General features: G+C 35.9%; 1 protein-coding gene across 1 annotated transcript; it reads right to left on the bottom strand.

Moving 5' to 3' along the window:
• Nucleotides 1-1903: 1903 nt before the first annotated feature.
• Nucleotides 1904-17356, bottom strand: LOC107485391 (vestitone reductase-like). Its single transcript, XM_016105916.3, has 4 exons — nt 17230-17356; nt 16255-16779; nt 2327-2519; nt 1904-2045 (listed from the first exon to the last, which is right to left on the bottom strand). Exons 1-4 carry the CDS (start codon nt 17354-17356, stop codon nt 1904-1906), a joined length of 987 nt encoding a protein of 328 aa, XP_015961402.1.
• Nucleotides 17357-19560: the final 2204 nt, after the last annotated feature.

The raw sequence follows: 19560 nt of genomic DNA, 5'->3' as shown, positions 1-19560 counted from the left end.
ACCAATTAAGAGGCTATGTACATTGAAGAGATACTTCAAGATGACTCATTTTATGATCTTGAAATCACTGCTAGACCTAAAGTTTCTCGTTTCGCTGATCCAAAGCATATAGAAACATGAGAACAAAAAATTGACTCGTAATGATCACGTCTTATCTCTATTTTATTTCTCTTAATATTATGTTGTATACTTTTTTATATGTAATTTTTTTACACTATTAAAATAGTAATGATTGTGGAATTTGGGTAGCAACTTAGATGAAAGATTGTGCTAAAAATGACAATTATTCCATCAAGGTACACACTTTAATATTATTAAATAATTATTAATTAGTTTTAAATTCATGACTTATTACTTATTATTTTATATTTCAATTTTAGATTGACGACACAACAAGAATGCGTATTACTCTTGATTTAGTTATCAAACCATATAATACAAATTAAGGAATCATTTTGAAAGTTTCAGAAAAGAATTACAAGAAGTTTGAAGAGAAAAATAAGAATTTAGTTAAAAAGTAATTTTATTTGAATTTAAATTTTTTGGAACAATGTGATAGAATTATTGAGATTGTTATGTGTAGTTTTTAATATCTGTTTTTGGAGTTTGAAGTTAAGTTTCATTACTTTTATATTTTGCAAATTTTTAATAAATATTTTTTTTTTAGAAATTAAATGCTTAATTTGAGTATTATTTTTCATGAGCCATGACTTATTAATACATTTACGATTTTAATTTTATGATAAATTCATGCATGTGAATAAATTCAATTTAATTAATGGCTCAAAATCACGATGGATTTATGGGTGAATGCATCAATTGAATGAATGACTTATTAAATAAATGCATCAATTGAATGAATCGACTGAAAGTAAAATTAGTATTTGTCTGTACAGTACTAAAAAGAAAAAGGTTAATTTTGCTAACTCTTTCTCCTTTTTATTTGGGTGTGATTTGTAAATTGACAATGGAGATATGATGGATTGAAACCAATAACATCTCTGCACAACTCATGATAATCAAAGAAAAAATACACTTAAACTAAACAGAAAATATTTTAAATGCCTATAGACATGAGACAAGAGACAATCATACATATACTGCAATTAATCAATAAAATTTGTTCCATAAAAAAATCAATAAAATAAAACTGACGGTTTGAATGTGCAAGAGACAAGCCAAATAACCAAAATAAATGAAATTCATTATTTTGAATAGGGGTGTGGAAGTTGGAGAATGCCGCTATGCTAGTGGATCAGAGGCGGCAAACACAGGGTCACGGAGGCTTAGAACGTGAGAGACAGCGACGACACTGCAGTTGGAGGCGGAAATAGGGAGCGCTAACGACGGGCGATAGAGATGAAGATCGAGAATGCCTGTGAGATAGAAGGGATCTGGCGGTGTTGGTGAGCGGTGGTGAACGGCGGCGGTGAACGGCGATGTTGGAGAGGTTCAGATCGGAAAGGTTGGGTGTTCAGGAGTCTAACTTAGAACAAAAAAATAATTAGTGAGTGTTTTGGGAAGAAGGCAATGCTCATGGGAAAGGGAAGAAATTTTTTATTTTAATTTTGTATTAATTTTAATAAACAAAAATATTTAACCATAATTAATCATATATGATTAAAGTATATACGTATTTGTATTTGTATACAAATAATAATTAATACACTTTTAAAATACATTAAATTTTAAGATTTTAAAATTTTTTAATTATTAATTGACTAGGATTAATGATATCACATGTCTATATTATATTGGTCCACATATACAAAATATGAATTTTATCACAAATGTTAGGGTATGAGAGCAATCACCAAGCAGTTTTAGTCATTGTCTTAGATAACGAAGTTATTATTCTTTTCTTAACTTATTAATTAATGGCTTTAGTAGAGAATTAGAGATCTCAAAGAAATCCCTTATCCACGCAGCATTCAATTGCATCCTTAAACATATCCTCGATGCTATTCTTGAACTCAAATCCAGCATCTATGAGTTTGTTTGAGATTAGACGTGGTAGCTTGAACCCCTTAATTTCCTTCAGCTCACTGTACAACCAAATTACATCAAATGTATTAGTTTAACAATATCATTTTATTTTATTTCTGTATCTATCATGATCACCTATAAAAATAAATTTGATTAAATGACATTGTTAATCAAATGATTTTACGTACATTATCAGTATATATTAAAATTAAACTATTAATAATAATAATATAGCATTCTGAAATAGCATTCTAAAAGTTTTTAAATGTCTTTCTAAATATTTAAAATTTATCATTTTTAATTTTTGACGTTTTAATATATATATATATAGTGAACTCACTGTGTTGCTGGTATTTCAAATTCTGGGTACATGGCTGAAAGAATTTTAGCCATTTCTTGAATATCTATGGAAAATGGTGAGCAAATATATCTCCCTTTAGGGTTAGGGTGCTCAAGCAAGAATATATGTGCTCTAACTACATCATCAACATGCGCCATGTGGAAACGTGTAATCCCAATTTTATCCTTCTTACCTGCAAATTAAATAACATTAATTAGTTTCTTTCAATAAGAACTTTGGACGTATTATAAGGAACTTATTAGCTTAAAGTACTATTAATTCATCTATATTTAACAAAAAATCTAAGAAACCAATTATAATATAAATAAGTCAATTTGAATTAATTTTTTTATTTTTAATTTTAAAATTCAAAAAATTAAGATAATAGGAGTTTTTTTATAATAAACCTATTTTTTAATTAATTAACTCTAGTTAGCTACACTCTTAGTTAATTCTGTAACAAAACTCATTAATTATTAGAAAAAAAAAAAACAGAAAAAACAGTAGTATAATATTCCATGCTTAAAATATGCTTGATTCTTAGAGAAAACTTTTGCTAGTTGTTATAAGACAAGGATTCTTAAAGAAAGAAACTAAAAAGAAAAGGTCGAAGGGGATATAATACAAAAGGCAAAGAAAACGCCACTCTAAACCATACAAACACCACTGTAACCGAGCATATAGCAACAATGAACAGAAAAATTCAAATTAAACATAGAACCAAAAAAAAAAAATCATCTAACCAAATAATACCATTATTGCATACCTAGCTCATAACTATAAAATACAATTACAATCATATTAAGTGTGTATTAAAATTAATGACTAAAATTAATTATTAATATAGAATATATATTAAAATATAAAATACACAGAAAAATAAATTTAATTATACATATAAACATATAAATACATAATAATTGATTTAATAACTAATTTTTTATGTTGACATAGTATTTTTTAATATAACTATAAACTATTACCACAATTAAGTGAGGGTGATCATATGATGGACCTATAAATAATTAAAATCAAACTATTTTTGGGAAACAAATTAAACAAACTTCATATATGTAAATAATAATATATTTTATCTATTATCTATTATTTATTATTAGTCCATCAAACCACATTTTAGTATCTTTTATGGATATATACTTCATCTTCTATGATCAAAACATCAATTTGTATATACCGAGAAAAATAACTATTTATACTCATAAATTTTGTAAGAAAAAGTATAAGGGATTAACATATGATTTGTCAATTTATTGTCAATAATAATTAGGGGTCTGCTACACATACAAGTCTTTTTGACTTACAAGTCTTACAAATTGCTACACATACGGGCATTTTAATGCGTAATTCAACCGTTTTCTTCTTCTTCCTCCTCTTCCTCTTTCTCTTCCTCTCCCTCTCCCCCTCCAAAAACCCATCCTCAGTTCGGATTGTAGGCTGCAACCCGCCTGCATGAAGCCAGAATCGCTAGTAATCGCCGGTCAGCCATACGACGGTGAATTCGTTCCCGGGCCATGTACACACCGCCCATCACACTATGGGAGCTGGCCATGCCCGAAGTCGTTACCTTAACCGTAAGGAGGGGGATGCCGAAGGCCTAGTGACTGGAGTGAAGTCGTAACAAGGTACTTGAGAAATACACCCAAACAATTACAGAAATACACCCAAACGATTATAGAAATACACCCAAAAGATTACAGAAATACACTCAAAGGATTACAAAACTACACCAAAGGATTTAAGAAATACACCCAAAATTCGTTGAAGTACACCTTATGCATAATTCAAAACTCTTTCTCTTTCTCCTCTTCATCTTCTGCTGCTTCTTCTTCTTCAAAAACGGTTTCAGAGCTTGATGTCAAAAAACAATGGAAATCGAGAATAACGAAGAAAGAAAATAGAGAGAAAAGCACGTAAATGAAGAAGAAGAGGAAGACGAGGAAGAAGAACGTGCAGTAAGAAGAAGAAGAAGAAGAAGAACGAGAAAGAGAAGGCAAGAAACGAAAGAAAAGGAGAAGAAGAAGAGTAAGAGGAAGAAGAACGTGCAGCAAGAAGAAGAAGGGGGAGGAGAAAGAGAAGGCAAGAAACGAAAGAAAAGAAGAAGAAAAAGACGAAGAGGAAGAAGAACGGTTCGAAGCAGTTTTAATTGGACTTGTAAGACTTACAACCTTTAATCGCTTATATGCGAAGAATTTCACTAATAATTATTATATTTAAATACATATATAAAAAGACATATCTAAAAAATATATCTATAAAGACATTTTTATTAAACACATTCATAAAAAAGATATTTTTATTATTAGACACTTCTACAAAGATACTCTCATTAAACATAATTATAAATAAAAGTAGACAAAAATTGACAAAAATACTGTTAATAACATAATAAAATTGATTTTATAAATACTAACAAAAGCACTTAACAAAATAAAAACTAATATTATATTCATAAAAAAATAAGTTTTGTGTGATAAAAATAATAAACTTTTAATTTTTTTATTTTATTAAATTTTTTTTAATTCATCTCACCTTTTATCTTCAACTTCAACCCTACCATCAAAATAATAGTGGCAATCCCAAATGCAATGGCGACTGCACTGGAGCCCTTCGCCTCTGCCGCAGACGACGAGGAACCCTGTCGATCCCTTCAAATCTGCCCGAACCCTTCCACTCCCGCCTCCATCGCCCACATTTCTCTTGACGAAGAAAACTCCAAAACCATAAAAATGCTTCAGAGGCTTTTCAGCATTGGGTTTCTCCGCACTCGTCCTCTTCCAGGTGGAGTTCAATCAAGTCACCAAAGTCGAATGTCTTTGCGCTCCAAAACATTCCGATCTGCGACGTCGTGGACAGTAGCAGGATGAAGAAGCAAAGCGAGGGCGGCCGCTGAAGAACGAGAATTCGATGGCGATTGTAATAGTAGCATCACCTTTCCTCCACCGCGTCCACCGAAGAAGAAGGAAGAGGATGAGGGTTTTGTTGACCCGATTTTAGAAGAGGTGAAGAAGAGGACGGTGGGATTAGAGAATGAGACTCAGGTTGTTGAGTTCTTTAAGGGTTTGAAGGGAGAATGGAATAGTCAAAGGAAGAAGAAGATGACTATATGGAGGCAAGTGAGCTTGGTTCTTTTTTACTGGCTGGGTGGAAGATCTTGCTCTCTGAAGAAGAGAGTCGGTCATGCTTGCATTGTTTGTCGCCATTAATAAGATGGTAATGGAAGGATATGAAAGTTCGAGATTTGGGAAAGAAGATAGTGGTAGGGTTGAGGTTGAAGATAGATGATGAGAAAATTTTAAAATTCTTTTCTGCAGTTCAATTTGATTTTAAACCTAACCGAATCGAACGGATTCACATAAAAACCCTAACAAAACCAACACCCTAGGCCCCAAATAACCTAGCGCCACCCTCTCTCACTCTGACTCTCACTCTCAGCGTCGAACTCCTTCCTCTTTCCACCTTTCACATTCCAACTTCCACTCTCTCTCATTATTTGTTGCTGGTTGTTGTTCAATGTATTTGTTTTTTATCTTTTTGAAATTGCTAATAATTTTATTTTGTTGTGTTTCAGCTTCTGTTTTTTAATTATTTGTTCAGTGTATTTATTGTTGATTTTTTAAAATTATAATAATTTTATTTTGTTGTATTTCTGCTTATCTATTCAACTTATTTTATTTAATTTATAGATTGGTAGTTGGTTCGTCCGAACACTAGGGGGCCGAGCTTAAGCACTTCCGAGCAAGTCGTCAACCGGGAGGAAGAGCTTGACGTCGGCCAAGGTCAAACACCGCGACAGGAATACCTGCAAAAGATACTCCGACGCTCAAGTTAGTAATAATCTCAGAGAAGAGAGAGAGAGAATAATTAAGTGAGAGTGAAATAAGTGTATATGAGAACTGATGATGGAACCTGGCCTTAGTTGAGAATGTTAATTCGGCTTTATAGGGATTGTTTTACCGTTTTCATGTAGATAAGTCCTAGTTTGTAGGTTGGTTACGATATTCTGTTTTTATGTGATTCAGTTTGTTGAGCACGTTTCTTATTTTTCGAATAGGTGAGAGCGAGCTTGTCTGCTTACGTGCCGAGTAGTCCGGGCGTCTGATGCGGGACCGAGCTTGGTTGCCCACGTGCCGAGCTTTGCAGTTGACCGAGGATATGGGTGACGTATCATAGGTCCCAAGCTTGCCTTGGTTTGGACAGGACTAAGGCGAGCTTTTGGACCAAGAATGTCGTAATCCTCGGTCACCGAGCTGTCGTATATTTCCTTGCAGCCCCCAAAGCTCGGTTTAGTTCCATGAAGAATGCAAGACGTTTCTGTAGTAGTGGCTTTGTTTTGTGTGCCACTATGACATGATTGATGTGAAAACTGCCCGCTTTTCTAGGTACCCCTGTCCGTTGGATGTTGTGGTCATTTATTGCTACCTCTTTTTTAACATATTGGATTAAATGTTTTAGTATTGTAACCGTTTGTCTTTTGGGAGTTATCTCTAGTGCTGCATTTACCTCTTCTTTCATTCTGCTGTGTTTTGAAAAAAGTCTGTTTTCCTTTCCTGTCTGAGAAAAAATGAGCAAGCAAGGTTAGTTCTGGTTCTTTCTGTCTTCTATCTTCATTTTCTTGCTGTTTTTGTTTTCTTGTTGTCTATGGAGAACTGTAATGTCAGCGATCCTTATGACTGGGTTGACGCTAAGGTGAGAGAGCGTATGTCTCAGTTTGATGATGAAGAATCCATAAAGCTGTTGGGGTCGAGTATTTAGGTTAGGCAGGGCAGTAACATTAGGATTGTATTGTTACCTTGTGGGAGGGGAGATCGGGTGTGTGATCGTTTAGATGACTGGTCTTTCTTCTATATGTATAGCTGTTTATTTACTGAGTTGGGTGTGAAGCTTCCTTTTACTGAGTTTGAGTGTGGGGTTTTGTACTGGTTAAACTGTGCTCCAACCCAACTTTACCCTAATTCATGGGGCTTCGTTCGGGCTTTCGAGATTTTGATGGAATTACTAGATCAGCCACCGTCTCTTAGGTTATTTTTTTCCTTATTTCAGGCGAAAGGGGTTAATCGGGGTTTGTGGGTGAACCTTAGTAGCTATCCTCGTCGTGCCATATTTGGTTTGTATAAGTCTTCGTTTAAGGATTTCAAATCCATGTTTGTGAAAGTTAGAAGTGTTCCTGAGGAGTTCCCTTTTTATTTGACCGAGCATTTAGTCGAGAGATTTCCTTTGTTTTGGTGTCCCGAACCATATCAGGCACTTGACGTAGATGATAGGCACCCTGATGATGATATTGTGATGGATTTTCTCTTTAAGTCTTTGGGTCCAAGGGGTTTGTTGTCGGTTGCCGAGATGTTGAAATGGGATACTGATAGGCAGGCCGTATATCAACATATAGGTAATTTGTTTTACTGTGCTTGTTTTCTACTTTTTGTTTTAACATGTTCTTCCTGATTTGGTTGTTTATTGGTTTGCAGCCGAGAAAGCTCCTGCTATTACTACTGCGGGCCTGAAGTCCTTTTTTAGTCAACGCAAAAAAGGTGAGAAGGAGGTTTCTTCCAATGTGGGGAAAGGTCCTGCTGCTTTGATTCAGGGTGGTCAGAAGCATAAGAGGAGAAGGGGACATGGTCAGGGTAATCCTGCCGAGGTCTTAGAGTGTAAAGGAGAGTCCTCCATGATATTGCAAATGGTTGAGTCTGCGTATGAATCGCAGAAAAGGCTCCATGGATATCCAGCCAACGAACATGCCAGGTCTCTATGGGCCAAGCTGTATCCTTTTGCTGCCATGGCTGATGAACTGTGTTGTTTCCCGGATGATATGAGGATGATTGACGAAGTTGGTCGAGCTGGTGTTAGCCGATTTCTTCAAGTATAAATTACTGTTTTGTGTTCGCAAGGCTTTCTTCATAGTGTTTTTTGTTTACTGATCTGCTTTTTCCTCAGGTTATTGGTGCTCGGATAGTTGCCATTGGCCGGTCCCAGGAGCTTGCCTTAGAGAGGGAGGAGAAAGAGGTTACGCGTGTTGAAGAGCTATCTGGAATTATCCAAAAGAAAGATGAAAAGATTGCTGAGTTGTCTTCCTCCATGGAGAAAAAAGATTTGGAATTGGCTGATGAGAAGAAACTTCAAAAGGCTTCATCTGAGAGACTGAAGGTTATGGAGTCCGAGAATAATCAGCTCTCCGCTCGGATCAAAGAACTAGAAAGCGGGATTTATGAGGCTTTTGCTCAAGGCTTTGACCGTGCTGTTTCCCAGGTGAAGGTGCTATACCCTGAAGCTGATCCTTCAAAGTTTGATGTTCTAAAGGTGGTCGTAAATGGCGAGCTTGTGGATGATGAGGCTATTGCTGGGAGTGAAAGTGAAGGATCTAGCATAGGTGATAAGGCAGAATAGGCTTTTGTTAGTTTACTTTTTTTTTTTGAACAAGGTGTAGTAGTTTTTAAACTTGTGACTGTTTTGATTTTGTTAAACAACTCCGAGTACTAATCTCAGTAGCGGCATTTTGAGTTCCAAGTATGTAGCTTGGCTTGATTATGACTTATCTTGTTGAAATCAAATTTGGTATTTTGATAAGTTATAATGGTATGTTGTTATTGAAAAACGGTTGTATGTGTGTATTGAAGGTGGCGGGAGCCATCCTTTGTCTGATCAAATTGTCAATAGGGAGAGCTGAGGTTCTAAGATAGGGCTTGTGTTTGAATGAGCTTTTAAGATTTCGCTCGAATGACTTGGTGGTTGCTTGTGCTTCTCCGAGTATTATTATCGGAATGTGCGTGTTTTTCTCCGAGTATGAAGCTCGGATTAATTTTAAATGCTCGTTTGTTAGAGATGTGGGAAATGTACTTGGCCGAGTATTATGCTCGGCATGCGCATGTTGATTTCCGAGTATGAAGCCTGGATTAGTATGTTCGTTAGAAAAAACTTTGACTTGTTTTTTTGTGGTGGAGGTTTTCCGAGGAATAAGGTCGGATTAATTTTAAGTGTTTACTGACTGAAATGTATGTTAACTGTCAAAATGAGAACCGTTTTGATTGCTCATTAGGTCGCATGAGTACAATGATTTGTTGCGTTCGGCCTCATTAAAACCCTTTCCGAGTAAAACCCTTGCGTTTTGGGAAAAAACCATCGGAGGGAAAAAGAGTACCATCATTCGCTATTACACAGGCTATGTTACGATTGATATTCCCTTAGAGAGGAGATGTTCCACGTTCCTGTAAGTTTTTCTCCTCTAAGGGTTTCTAATTTGTAAGCTCCTTTTCCGAGATTTTGAAGAACTCGGAAAGGACCTTCCCAATTTGCCGCCAATTTGCCATGTGCTGGTGGTTTCCGTGCATCTTCTGTTCGTCTGAGTACAAGGTCGCCAATGTTGAAGGACCTGTGAACTACTCTTTTGTGGTGTCTTTGCTCTAGGTATCGTTTTCTGGCTCGCTGCTTTATGGCAGAGATGTCTCTATCTTCTTCTACGAGGTCCATTTCGGCTGACCGAGCTTGTTGATTGTTTGGTTGATTATAGAGCTCGACCCTTAACGTTGGGACGCTGACCTCTACTGGAATAAGTGCTTTTGCGCCATATACTAATTTGAAGGGAGTTTCCCCTGTGGCAGATTGAATGCTGGTGTTGTAGCCCCATAAAATTTCTGGGATGAGGTCGGCCCACTCCCCTTTAGCTTCGCCGAGCTTTTTCTTTAATCCCTGTAAGATAATTCTGTTAGCTGATTCAACTTGTCCGTTAGTTTGCGGGTGCTCTACTGAGCTGAAATGATGTTTGATTTTAAAGTTTGTTAGAAAGGCAGTGAGCTTATGATCTGTAAATTGTCTCCCGTTATCCGAGATTATCTCTCTTGGGATACCGTATCTGCATATGATATTTTTCCATAAAAAAGATCGCACTTTTTCTGCCGTTATGTGTGCTAATGGTTGTGCCTCTATCCACTTAGAGAAATAATCTATTGAAACCAAAAGGAACTTTACCTGGCCTGGCGCTTTCGGGAAAGGTCCGAGGATATCTAATCCCCACCTATCGAAAGGCCAGCTTACCTCTATGGTATGGAGTTTTTCAGCCGGGGTCTCCGAGAGGGTGGCGTGCTTTTGACAATTATCACATGCCTTGACTTTGGAGATGCAGTCCCGTTTCATCGTTGGCCAATAATATCATGTTCGTAAGATCTTTGCTGCCATCATTTGGGATGGTGCCTGCATTGATGTAATCGAAAAAAGGTGTTCGCCAATCTGGGACTTGTGTGATACTCAAAATTGTATCCTGTTCAAAACTTGGTTTGTCAAGTGTTAGCTGGGATAGTGCCGATGTGTTTTCGGCTTGCCGAGTTGTGGCTAACTTAGATAACACATCGGCCCTGGTGTTTTGTTCTCGGTTTACGTGGATAATATCAAATTCTTTAAATTTTGAAATTAGATCCTTTGTTATGAGCCAATATTTCTCTAACAAAGGATCTTTTACCTGGAATTTGCCCTTTATTTGATGTACCACTAGTGAAGAGTCGCAGTAGGCTGTTATTCGAGGTATTTGTAGTTGTAGGGCGAGCTTTAGTCCAGCAAGTAGGGCTTCGTATTCTGCCTGATTGTTGCTTGCGTTGAAGCGGAACTGCAGTGATTGCTCAGCCACCACGTTGTTTCCTTCCTTGAGTAGTATCCCCGCTCCACTGCCTTCTTTGTTGGACACTCCATCCACATGTACGCTCCAACTGATTTCTGTATTATGTGTGTCATTGGTCATCTCTGATAGAAAGTCGGCTAGTACTTGTGACTTCAGTGTTTTCCTTGATTCGTACTGAATGTCGAACTCGGAGAGCTCGACCGACCATTTTATTAATCTGCCGGCGAGCTCGGGTCTGGTTAGTATCTGCCTTAGTGGTTGATCCGTTCGTACTATGATTGTGTGGCTCTGGAAATAGTGCTGCAGTCTTCTTGCTGTTGTGATTAGTGCTAGCGCCAGTCGTTCTATCCTCGGGTACCGTGTTTCTGTTGGTTGTAGCACCCTACTGATGAAGTATACTGGCTTTGCTTTCTTCCTGTTTCTGTTACTAAAATCGAGCTTATAGCATGGTTAGATACTGATAAATATAAGTACAATGGTTTACCTGTCTCAGGCCTTTGGAGGATTGGTGGTGATGTTAAGAGCTGTTTGAGTTCAGTAAAGGAGTTCTCACATTCGTCTGTCCATGCAAATTTCTTGCCTTTGGAGAATGTTTGGAAAAAATGATAAGATCGGTTTGCCACTGTAGGTAGGAAACGAGATAAGGCAGCTATTCGCCCTGCTAGTTGTTGGACTTCTTTTACCGTCTTTGGGCTCGTCATGTTCAGTATAGCTTGGCATTTTTCTGGGTTGGCTTCGATGCCTCGCGATGTTAGCATGAATCCGAGGAATTTCCCTCCTTGTACTCCGAAAGCACATTTGTCCGGATTGAGTCTCATGTTGTATGCTCGGAGTTGTTTGAAGATTTCTAATAGGTCGTCACAGTGTGACCCCTGCATGGGTGTTTTGGCTACCATGTCATCTACATAGACTTCCATATTGCGGCCTATCTGATGCTGGAATACTTTGTCCATCAGCCTTTGATATGTTGCACCTGCATTCTTTAGGCCAAAGGGCATTACCTTGTAACAAAAATTCCCATGTTCTGTTATAAAAGCTATTTTGCTTTGGTCTTCTGGGTGCATTAGAATTTGGTTATAGTCAGAGTATGCATCCATAAAGCTCAAAGCTTTGAAACCAGAGGCGTTATCAACTAATTTATCAATACAAGGCAGTGGATATGCATCTTTGGGACAAGCTTTATTTAAGTTTGTAAAGTCGACGCACATGCGTCATTTACCTGAGCTCTTCCTTACCATTACCACGTTGGACAACCATGTGGTGAAACGAATTTCTCGGATGAAACCTGCGTTGAGGAGCTTTTTGGTTTCTTCTAGTGCTGCTTGCTTTTTCTCCTCTCCGAGGTTCCTTTTCTTCTGTGCTACTGGTCGGACTGTTCTGTCAATTGCCAGCTTGTGGCAGATGACTTCTGGGCTTATTCCGGGCATATCATCTGGTGTCCACGCAAAGAGATCGGCGTTCTTGCGTAGTATCTGTATGAGTTTTGTTTGGTCTTCCCCTTCTAATGCTTCTCCGATGTATGTGCACTGATTGTCATCTGCCGTTAGTGTTATTCGTTGGAGGTTGTCCATTGGGCGAGGTCTTTCGCCGAGGTCTTCTCTTGGATCGAGATCGGCTAGCACGGTGGTGTCAGCCGAGCTATGTATGGATTGGACCTGGGGCCGAGTTATTTCTCTCGCCTGGTCTTTCTTCAGACAAGCATTGTAGCACTGCCGAGCTTCCTGATGGCCGGCGTGAACTGTAGCTATCTTGTTTTCCTGCACTGGAAACTTAACACATAGATGTTATGTGGATACCACCGCTTTGAATATATTCAAGGCGGGTCTCCCGAGTATAATATTATAAGGGCTATAACACTCTACTATTAGGTATTGAATATCAATGGACTTCGACATAGGGATTTCTCCCATTGTGGTCTTTAGCCATATATGTCCCATGATGGGAACTCTCTCTCCGGAGAACCCAATCAGCTCTCCCGAGGAAGGTTGTATTAGTTTTTCTGATAATTTCATTTTTGTAAATGTAGAATAAAATAAAACATCAGCACTACTACCTGGGTCTAGCAATGTTTTTCTTACCAACAGGTCTCCGACCTGGATAGTAATTACCACCGGGTCGTCGAGGTTAGGGCTTGCCGATCTGAGGTCTGCTTGGTTGAAGGATATGGTGACGCCAGGGTCTTTGTCCTTCTTTGGCTGTATGGTTCCTTCGATTGCTAGCATCGTCCTGTAGCTTCGCTTCCTGGCCGAGTTTGTTTCTCCGCCGCCTACAAATCCTCCTGATATGTGGCTAATGATTCCTCTTGGTGGATCAGGAGTTGTCCGTTCTTTTTTGTTGTTGTCCGCCGTTGCCTGTTTATTCTCTCCCCTATCCGAGTTTCCTCCTTTGCCTCTCCAGTTCTCGATATATTTGTCCAATAGCCCCTGGCGTGCCAGCCTTTCCAGGAGGTCTTTCGCGACTATGCAGTCGTCCGTGGTGTGACCGAACTTCCGATGGAAAGCACAATGCTTTGTCTTATCTGCAAACCTTTGATCCTGGTAATTTCCTGCTCGAACTGGTGGCTTTATGATTTTGGCGTTGAGAATTTCTCTGATGATGTTTTCTCTTCTGGTGTTGAATCTGGTGTACGTATTGTACTTTGATGCGGGCTTGGAAGTCTTCTTACTGTCTTTGCTCCCTGGGGATCTGAAAGTTCTTTCTTCATCTCTCCGATGAGGTTGTTTGTCCGATTTCTGGGCTTCTCGGAGTTCTTCGATTTCCATTTGACCTGCCGCCCTTTCTCGGAATTCCTCTAGCGTTTTTGGCTTTGTTATGGCAATGGTCTCCCGGCCTTGAGGGCGTGTAGGTGAACGGCCGGGTTTAAATCCTGGATCTCCATAGTTGCGTCAGCGAATCTGGTCATGTAGTCCTTCAGGCTTTCATGCTGACCTTGCTTAATGGTGTCGAGGTAGTCCGATCCATGTACGTAGATTCTTGATGCAGCAAAGTAATCAATGAACGATCTGGCGAGATCTTCAAAGGAGGAGATTGAGCCTTCGGGAAGTTTAGAGAACCAGAGTAATGCAGCACCGTTGAGGTAGGTAGGGAATGCTCGGCAGAGGACGGGCTCATTTTTAGGGCCGTTGAAAAACATCATTGATTGGAACTTCTTTACGTGGGCTCGGGGGTCGCCGAACCCTTTGTATGGCTCCAGTGCGGTGGGGAGAGTGAAGTTTTTTGGCATCTGATAATTTGTGATCTCCTCGGAGAAGGGGTTGTCGAGGGTGAGCTTTTCCTTTGGCGGGGCGATGTTTAAAGGGTCTATAGAACCTTGAGCCAAGTTTTTGGAGCTTTCTCCATTGTTCTGCGTCGACAGCTCGGCTATTCTTCGTACTTCTGCCCGAAGCTCGGCGATTCAAGCCAGGAGGTCATCCTGTGAGAGTTGTGGACTTTCCTTGTCAGCCATGTTCGAGGATCGGGAATCCTGCAAAATAAGGTAGAAGACTAAACAAAGGAAAAAGTGGGGTTAGATGTACTCCGGCCCCACGGTGGGCGCCAAGTGGTTCGTCCGAACACTAGGGGGGCCGAGCTTAAGCACTTCCGAGCAAGTCGTCAACCGGGAGGAAGAGTTTGACGTCGGCCAAGGTCAAACACCGCGGCGGGAATACCTGCAAAAGATACTCCGACGCTTAAGTTAGTAATAATCTCAGAGAAGAGAGAGAGAGAATAATTAAGTGAGAGTGAAATAAGTGTATATGAGAACTGATGATGGAACCTGGCCTTAGTTGAGAATGTTAATTCGGCTTTATAGGGATTGTTTTACCGTTTTCATGTAGATAAGTCCTAGTTTGTAGGTTGGTTATGATATTCTGTTTTTATGTGATTCAGTTTGTTGAGCACGTTTCTTATTTTTCGAATAGGTGAGAGCGAGCTTGTCTGCTTACGTGCCGAGTATTCCGAGCGTCTGATGCGGGACCGAGCTTGGTTGCCCACGTGCCGAGCTTTGCAGTTGACCGAGGATATGGGTGACGTATCAGTAGTTATTATGAGTTCTCTCTTATTCATGAGATATGTCAAATTGAGCAATAAAAAAATAGAATGGAATAACGGGTAAAATTTCATTGCGTTATGATTTTAGTTTATAGATTTGTTCAATAATTGATACTTTTGCTTGAACAACAACATTTTATATTGCAGGGAATTCTTTATTGTTCATGTTATTTTTGTATCTGTTGTATCTTTTTATCTCCTTATGAGATCAGATTTCTTCAGTGACGATTAACGTGAAGAGCTAATTGTTTATATATCCTCTACTTTCTCAAATTCTATTATGACAAAAGTTAATTAAGTCTATCTAATTTATGTAATGACATATTGCATGTAACGGAGGTAATAAAATATGTAGACTTATGATAATTATTACTGTTACTTTGCTGCATACAACATATTTAAATATATTTTTCTATGCTTTAATTTGTATTTAGCTTCCTTTTTTGTTACTGAATATCTCTTTCTCATAATCTTCTTAGTAATGTTATGTTTTAGGAGTTATTACTATGTTGAATTGTTCAATTAGTTTGTTTGCTAATATATTCTTCCTTTTCCTTCCTATATTTATGTAGGTTATTTTCTAACAGATTTGGCAATGATTCTTTGGTATTATCCAGCTTTGATTAGGTATGGAATATGTATTTTGACAACATAAGTTGTTTCACTATTGATGATGTATTACATGTAGAGGTGGAAAAGAATTTGAGCTTCTTATATAAATAATTTTATATATTTTAAATACTTTAAAATTTAAATTTTTTTATAAATATTAAATATTACATATTATATATAAATATATTTATTAAAAATAATTTTTTTAAATAATATTTTTATTTTTGTAAAAAAAAAATTAACCAGCCTTTTAACAGGTTTCAGACTAAGTCAGATTGAACAACAGGTCAAGTTTAGTACTTTAAAAAAAACCTATAACAAGTTATAAGTTAAATTCAAGCCAATTAATTATATGACAGACAAGTCCTAACTAATTGTATATATAGGTACTTAGATGTATCTTGTCTCGAATCCCAAAATTTACATTTAGTTTGGTTTGAATAAATTAATTGAGAAAACCAAACAAAGTGAACCAAACTAAATCAATTTTAATTGGTATAATTTAGTTCAATTGATTTCAATATAAAAATCTAATCAAACTAAACCGAAATTATAATAAACAATTTGATTAAATAGCTTTTTTCTAAATAACCGAATTAAATCACACCGCAAATACCTAAGTATCAACGTATCAAAATTAGTAAGTATAAGTATTAAATATATTTACCTAACACCAAAACAAGTCCTTTCTCAACCGAATCAGGAAGCTCTGGAGAGATGAATGGTCCAACAATAAGAGGAGCAACCAAAGACACAACTTCCAAATAATTGTTTTCTCCAAACTGAAGCATAGCTTTCTCCGTCAATGTCTTTGAAACCGCATAGGACCAACAAAACGGCTTGAATTTCCTAAGAAACTCCACGTCACTCCAACTGCTCTCATCAAAACCATCCTCCTCCTCCTCCTCAGATTCTTCTTTGCAGCAAACAGCTGAGCCACTTGAAGTGTAAACCACCCTCTTCACTGTCTTTGAATTCTTGCATGCTTTTAGGATCCCTAAGGCTCCATCAATGCTTCTCTTTGTCACTGTTTCTTCGGCCTCCTTCACTGCAAAGTCTATTGGTGATGCCACGTGGAATACCCCCATGCAACCTTCAATTGCTTCGTTGAAACTCTCTGGCTTGCTTAAATCTGCATTGAACACTTTTAGCTTTTCTGATGCTTTTGATAGCTTTGTGAGGAAGCTTATGTCTATAAATTTAGAAAATTAATTTTTCTTAAACAAAATCAACTCATTTTTTAAATATTTTACTTATTTTAAATTATAAATTTTTTATTTTAATTTTAAAATATAAATCTAAATCATAAAATTAATTAACGTTGGTTAACTAAAAATTATTTTCTATACTTTTTTATTGTTTATCTAATAAATTGATATTTTTAAATAAATAATTTTATGATAACATCATATTATAAAGTACAATTAAGACAAAAATAAATAAATAAATAAAGTACAACTAGCATTGGTGCATCTACACATATGTTGTTGCGATGGAATTGTTTCTGTTCGATCTCTTTATAAAATCTTAAACTGATGTTTGGTAATTAATTAGAGAAATTTAAATTACTATATAAATATAATATGTCATATATATTATATATTATATATATATCATGAAAATTAATTGAAAGGTTACTTACTTGGATCAAATCTAACAGTGGTGTTAACAGTGTAACCATCCTCAAGTAGTGTTTTGACGAGCCATGAACCAAGAAAACCTGTGCCTCCAGTGACACAAACTTTACCCTTATTATTTGCATGTGCCATTTGGACACTATACTCTTCCCGTGGCAGAGTCTTTTTAATTTGATTTCTCGTTCACTCTTTGTGCTCTATGTTAGTTGTCCTTGATGGGCATGTATTTATAGTGTGGCCTGCCGTTTAATTTGAAGTAATTGAGAATATTCTCATTTTATGTAAAAGATATAACCTTATTTTTATTAAAATTATACTCAAATAAATCTCCAATAATTTTTGCATCACAATTTCGTTTCCAATTAAATTTTATTATACTTTGAGGTTCTTAAATTTATTTTCGTAAGATAAATAGTTAAATAAGTCTCTCTATTATTCAAAATCATTAACTACTGACAGAAAAATCTTAACTACATGACTATTAAGTGAGGGGTCTATCTACTGTAAAGATGTAAATCTGTACAGATTTATAGATTTTTGTTTTATTGATTTAAAAGCGTATCACTAAAAAGTATTGCTTAAAGAGAAAATGTTATCCTTAATCGTTAACTTGGCTCTGATACCAATTTTTAAAGTCGTCTTTTCTTTTAATTTCTTTTTCGAAATTTCTATTAACTCTTCGAATAATTTGCCAATTCATAAAAAGTATTGACCGTATTACTAGTATTTATAATTCTGATTTTTATAGTTTTTCAATCTTGTTTTAGTTTATAATATTCTTTTTTGCATGAATTATTGTATATAAAATCTTTTATCTGTTTGTCTTTTTCTTTAATATAATTTCTTAAATCCTCAAAAACTTCTTTTATTTCTACACTTTCTGTTATTTCTAAATATCTTTTTAATTTTTCAACTTCATTTTCCATTTTTTCTTTTAATAGCTTTAATTCTTTTAAGTCATAATATAGTTTTCCAGGCATTTATAAATTTTTTAAGTTTAACTCCAACTTGTTTATATTTATTCTTATTTCTATCCTTTTTATTATTTCGATCTGAAGATTATTTAATTCCCTTTTATACTCCTTTATTTTACTTTTTAATTTTTTCGCCCTTTTTCTTTTTATTTTATTTTCTGATTTTTCAATCTTTTTATGCTTCATTATTTATTTTAAAATTTCTGCAAACTCTATCATCGATTCATCACTATTTTCTAGAGATTCTATTAATTTTTCTAGCTCTTCAACTTCTCCTTTCAATTTGTCATAGATTATTTTTAGAGCTTCAAATGCTCTTTGATTTATTTCAGAAAACTGCAAATAATTCAAACGATTTTCTCTTTCAAAGAGTTCTTGTTTCTTGTCTTGATAAGTTACATATATTTCTTCTTTATTTATTGTCATAATTTAGTGTTTAGGGTTTCATTTAATTTTTCGACCTTTTTTGTTAATTCCTTTATTTCAAAATTTTCTTCTTTAATTTTTAACTTAGATAAACTTAAAGGGCTATTAATTTTAGATTCTCTAATTTGAAAATTCGATGAAACTAATTTTCCTGATGGTTCTTTTAATAATAGAACTGGGTTTTCAATAGCTTTATATTTTGGTATTTCTTTTTTTACAATTTTCTGAAATAATTCATCAACATAAATTCTTTCTCTGTTTTTAAATATTATACTATGATGGCTATTTGTTAAAGCATAATTTATTGCATATGTAATTGAAAAAGGTTCATCTTCTTGTTCCATTAGATTCTTTCTATGAAATTTATAAGCCAAACTTATAGATCTTCAAAGGTTTTCAGTTGATAAAGGTATAGCGTAGATGGGCATTGATTTTAACATTTACGTTTGTCAAGTTTCCATGAAAAGATGGGCATTGAATTTAACATTTACGTTTGCCAAGTTTCCATGAACAATTCCAATTATTTGATCTATTGGGTCATCAGTAATTCTTTTGTCACATATTGCTAAGCTTATTGGTGAATTAATTCCTTTCATATATATAGATTTGATTAAGACTTGTATAGTACTAATATGAATCCATCCAATTTTAGATATTTTTTGTTGATCCTTAATTTTCTCAATCTGTTTTCTCAATTCTTCATCATTTATCAAAGCTATTTCAAGTTCTCCATTGGCGGATTTTATCTTTATAGGGGCTTCAAGTTGAATTTTTCCATAGTATATTATATTTTTCTATTAAAAATTTCTTTTAAAAGATTTTGTTTATTGAAATTTTCATTTGATTTGAGATTTAATTCTATTTTTAGAACAGCCTGTCTTTCATTATCTAATAAAGCAGTTAATCTATAATAATCAGATTCTTCTGTTAATTCTA

The sequence above is a fragment of the Arachis duranensis genome, chromosome 4, assembly GCF_000817695.3.
Source record: "Arachis duranensis cultivar V14167 chromosome 4, aradu.V14167.gnm2.J7QH, whole genome shotgun sequence".
In the NCBI taxonomy this organism is placed as follows: Eukaryota; Viridiplantae; Streptophyta; class Magnoliopsida; order Fabales; family Fabaceae; genus Arachis; species Arachis duranensis.
This window is presented reverse-complemented; position numbering and strand designations above follow the sequence as displayed.

Coding starts and splice junctions, on each gene's coding strand:
- LOC107485391 (XM_016105916.3), bottom strand. CDS start 17,356: ATGGCACATGCAAATAATAAGGGTAAAGTTTGTGTCACTGGAGGCACA. Junction 2,520..16,254: donor AGGACTTGTTTTGGTGTTAG/GTAAATATATTT, acceptor TTTAATTTGCAG/GTAAGAAGGATAAAATTGGG. Junction 2,046..2,326: donor TTTGAAATACCAGCAACACA/GTGAGTTCACTA, acceptor TTGGTTGTACAG/TGAGCTGAAGGAAATTAAGG.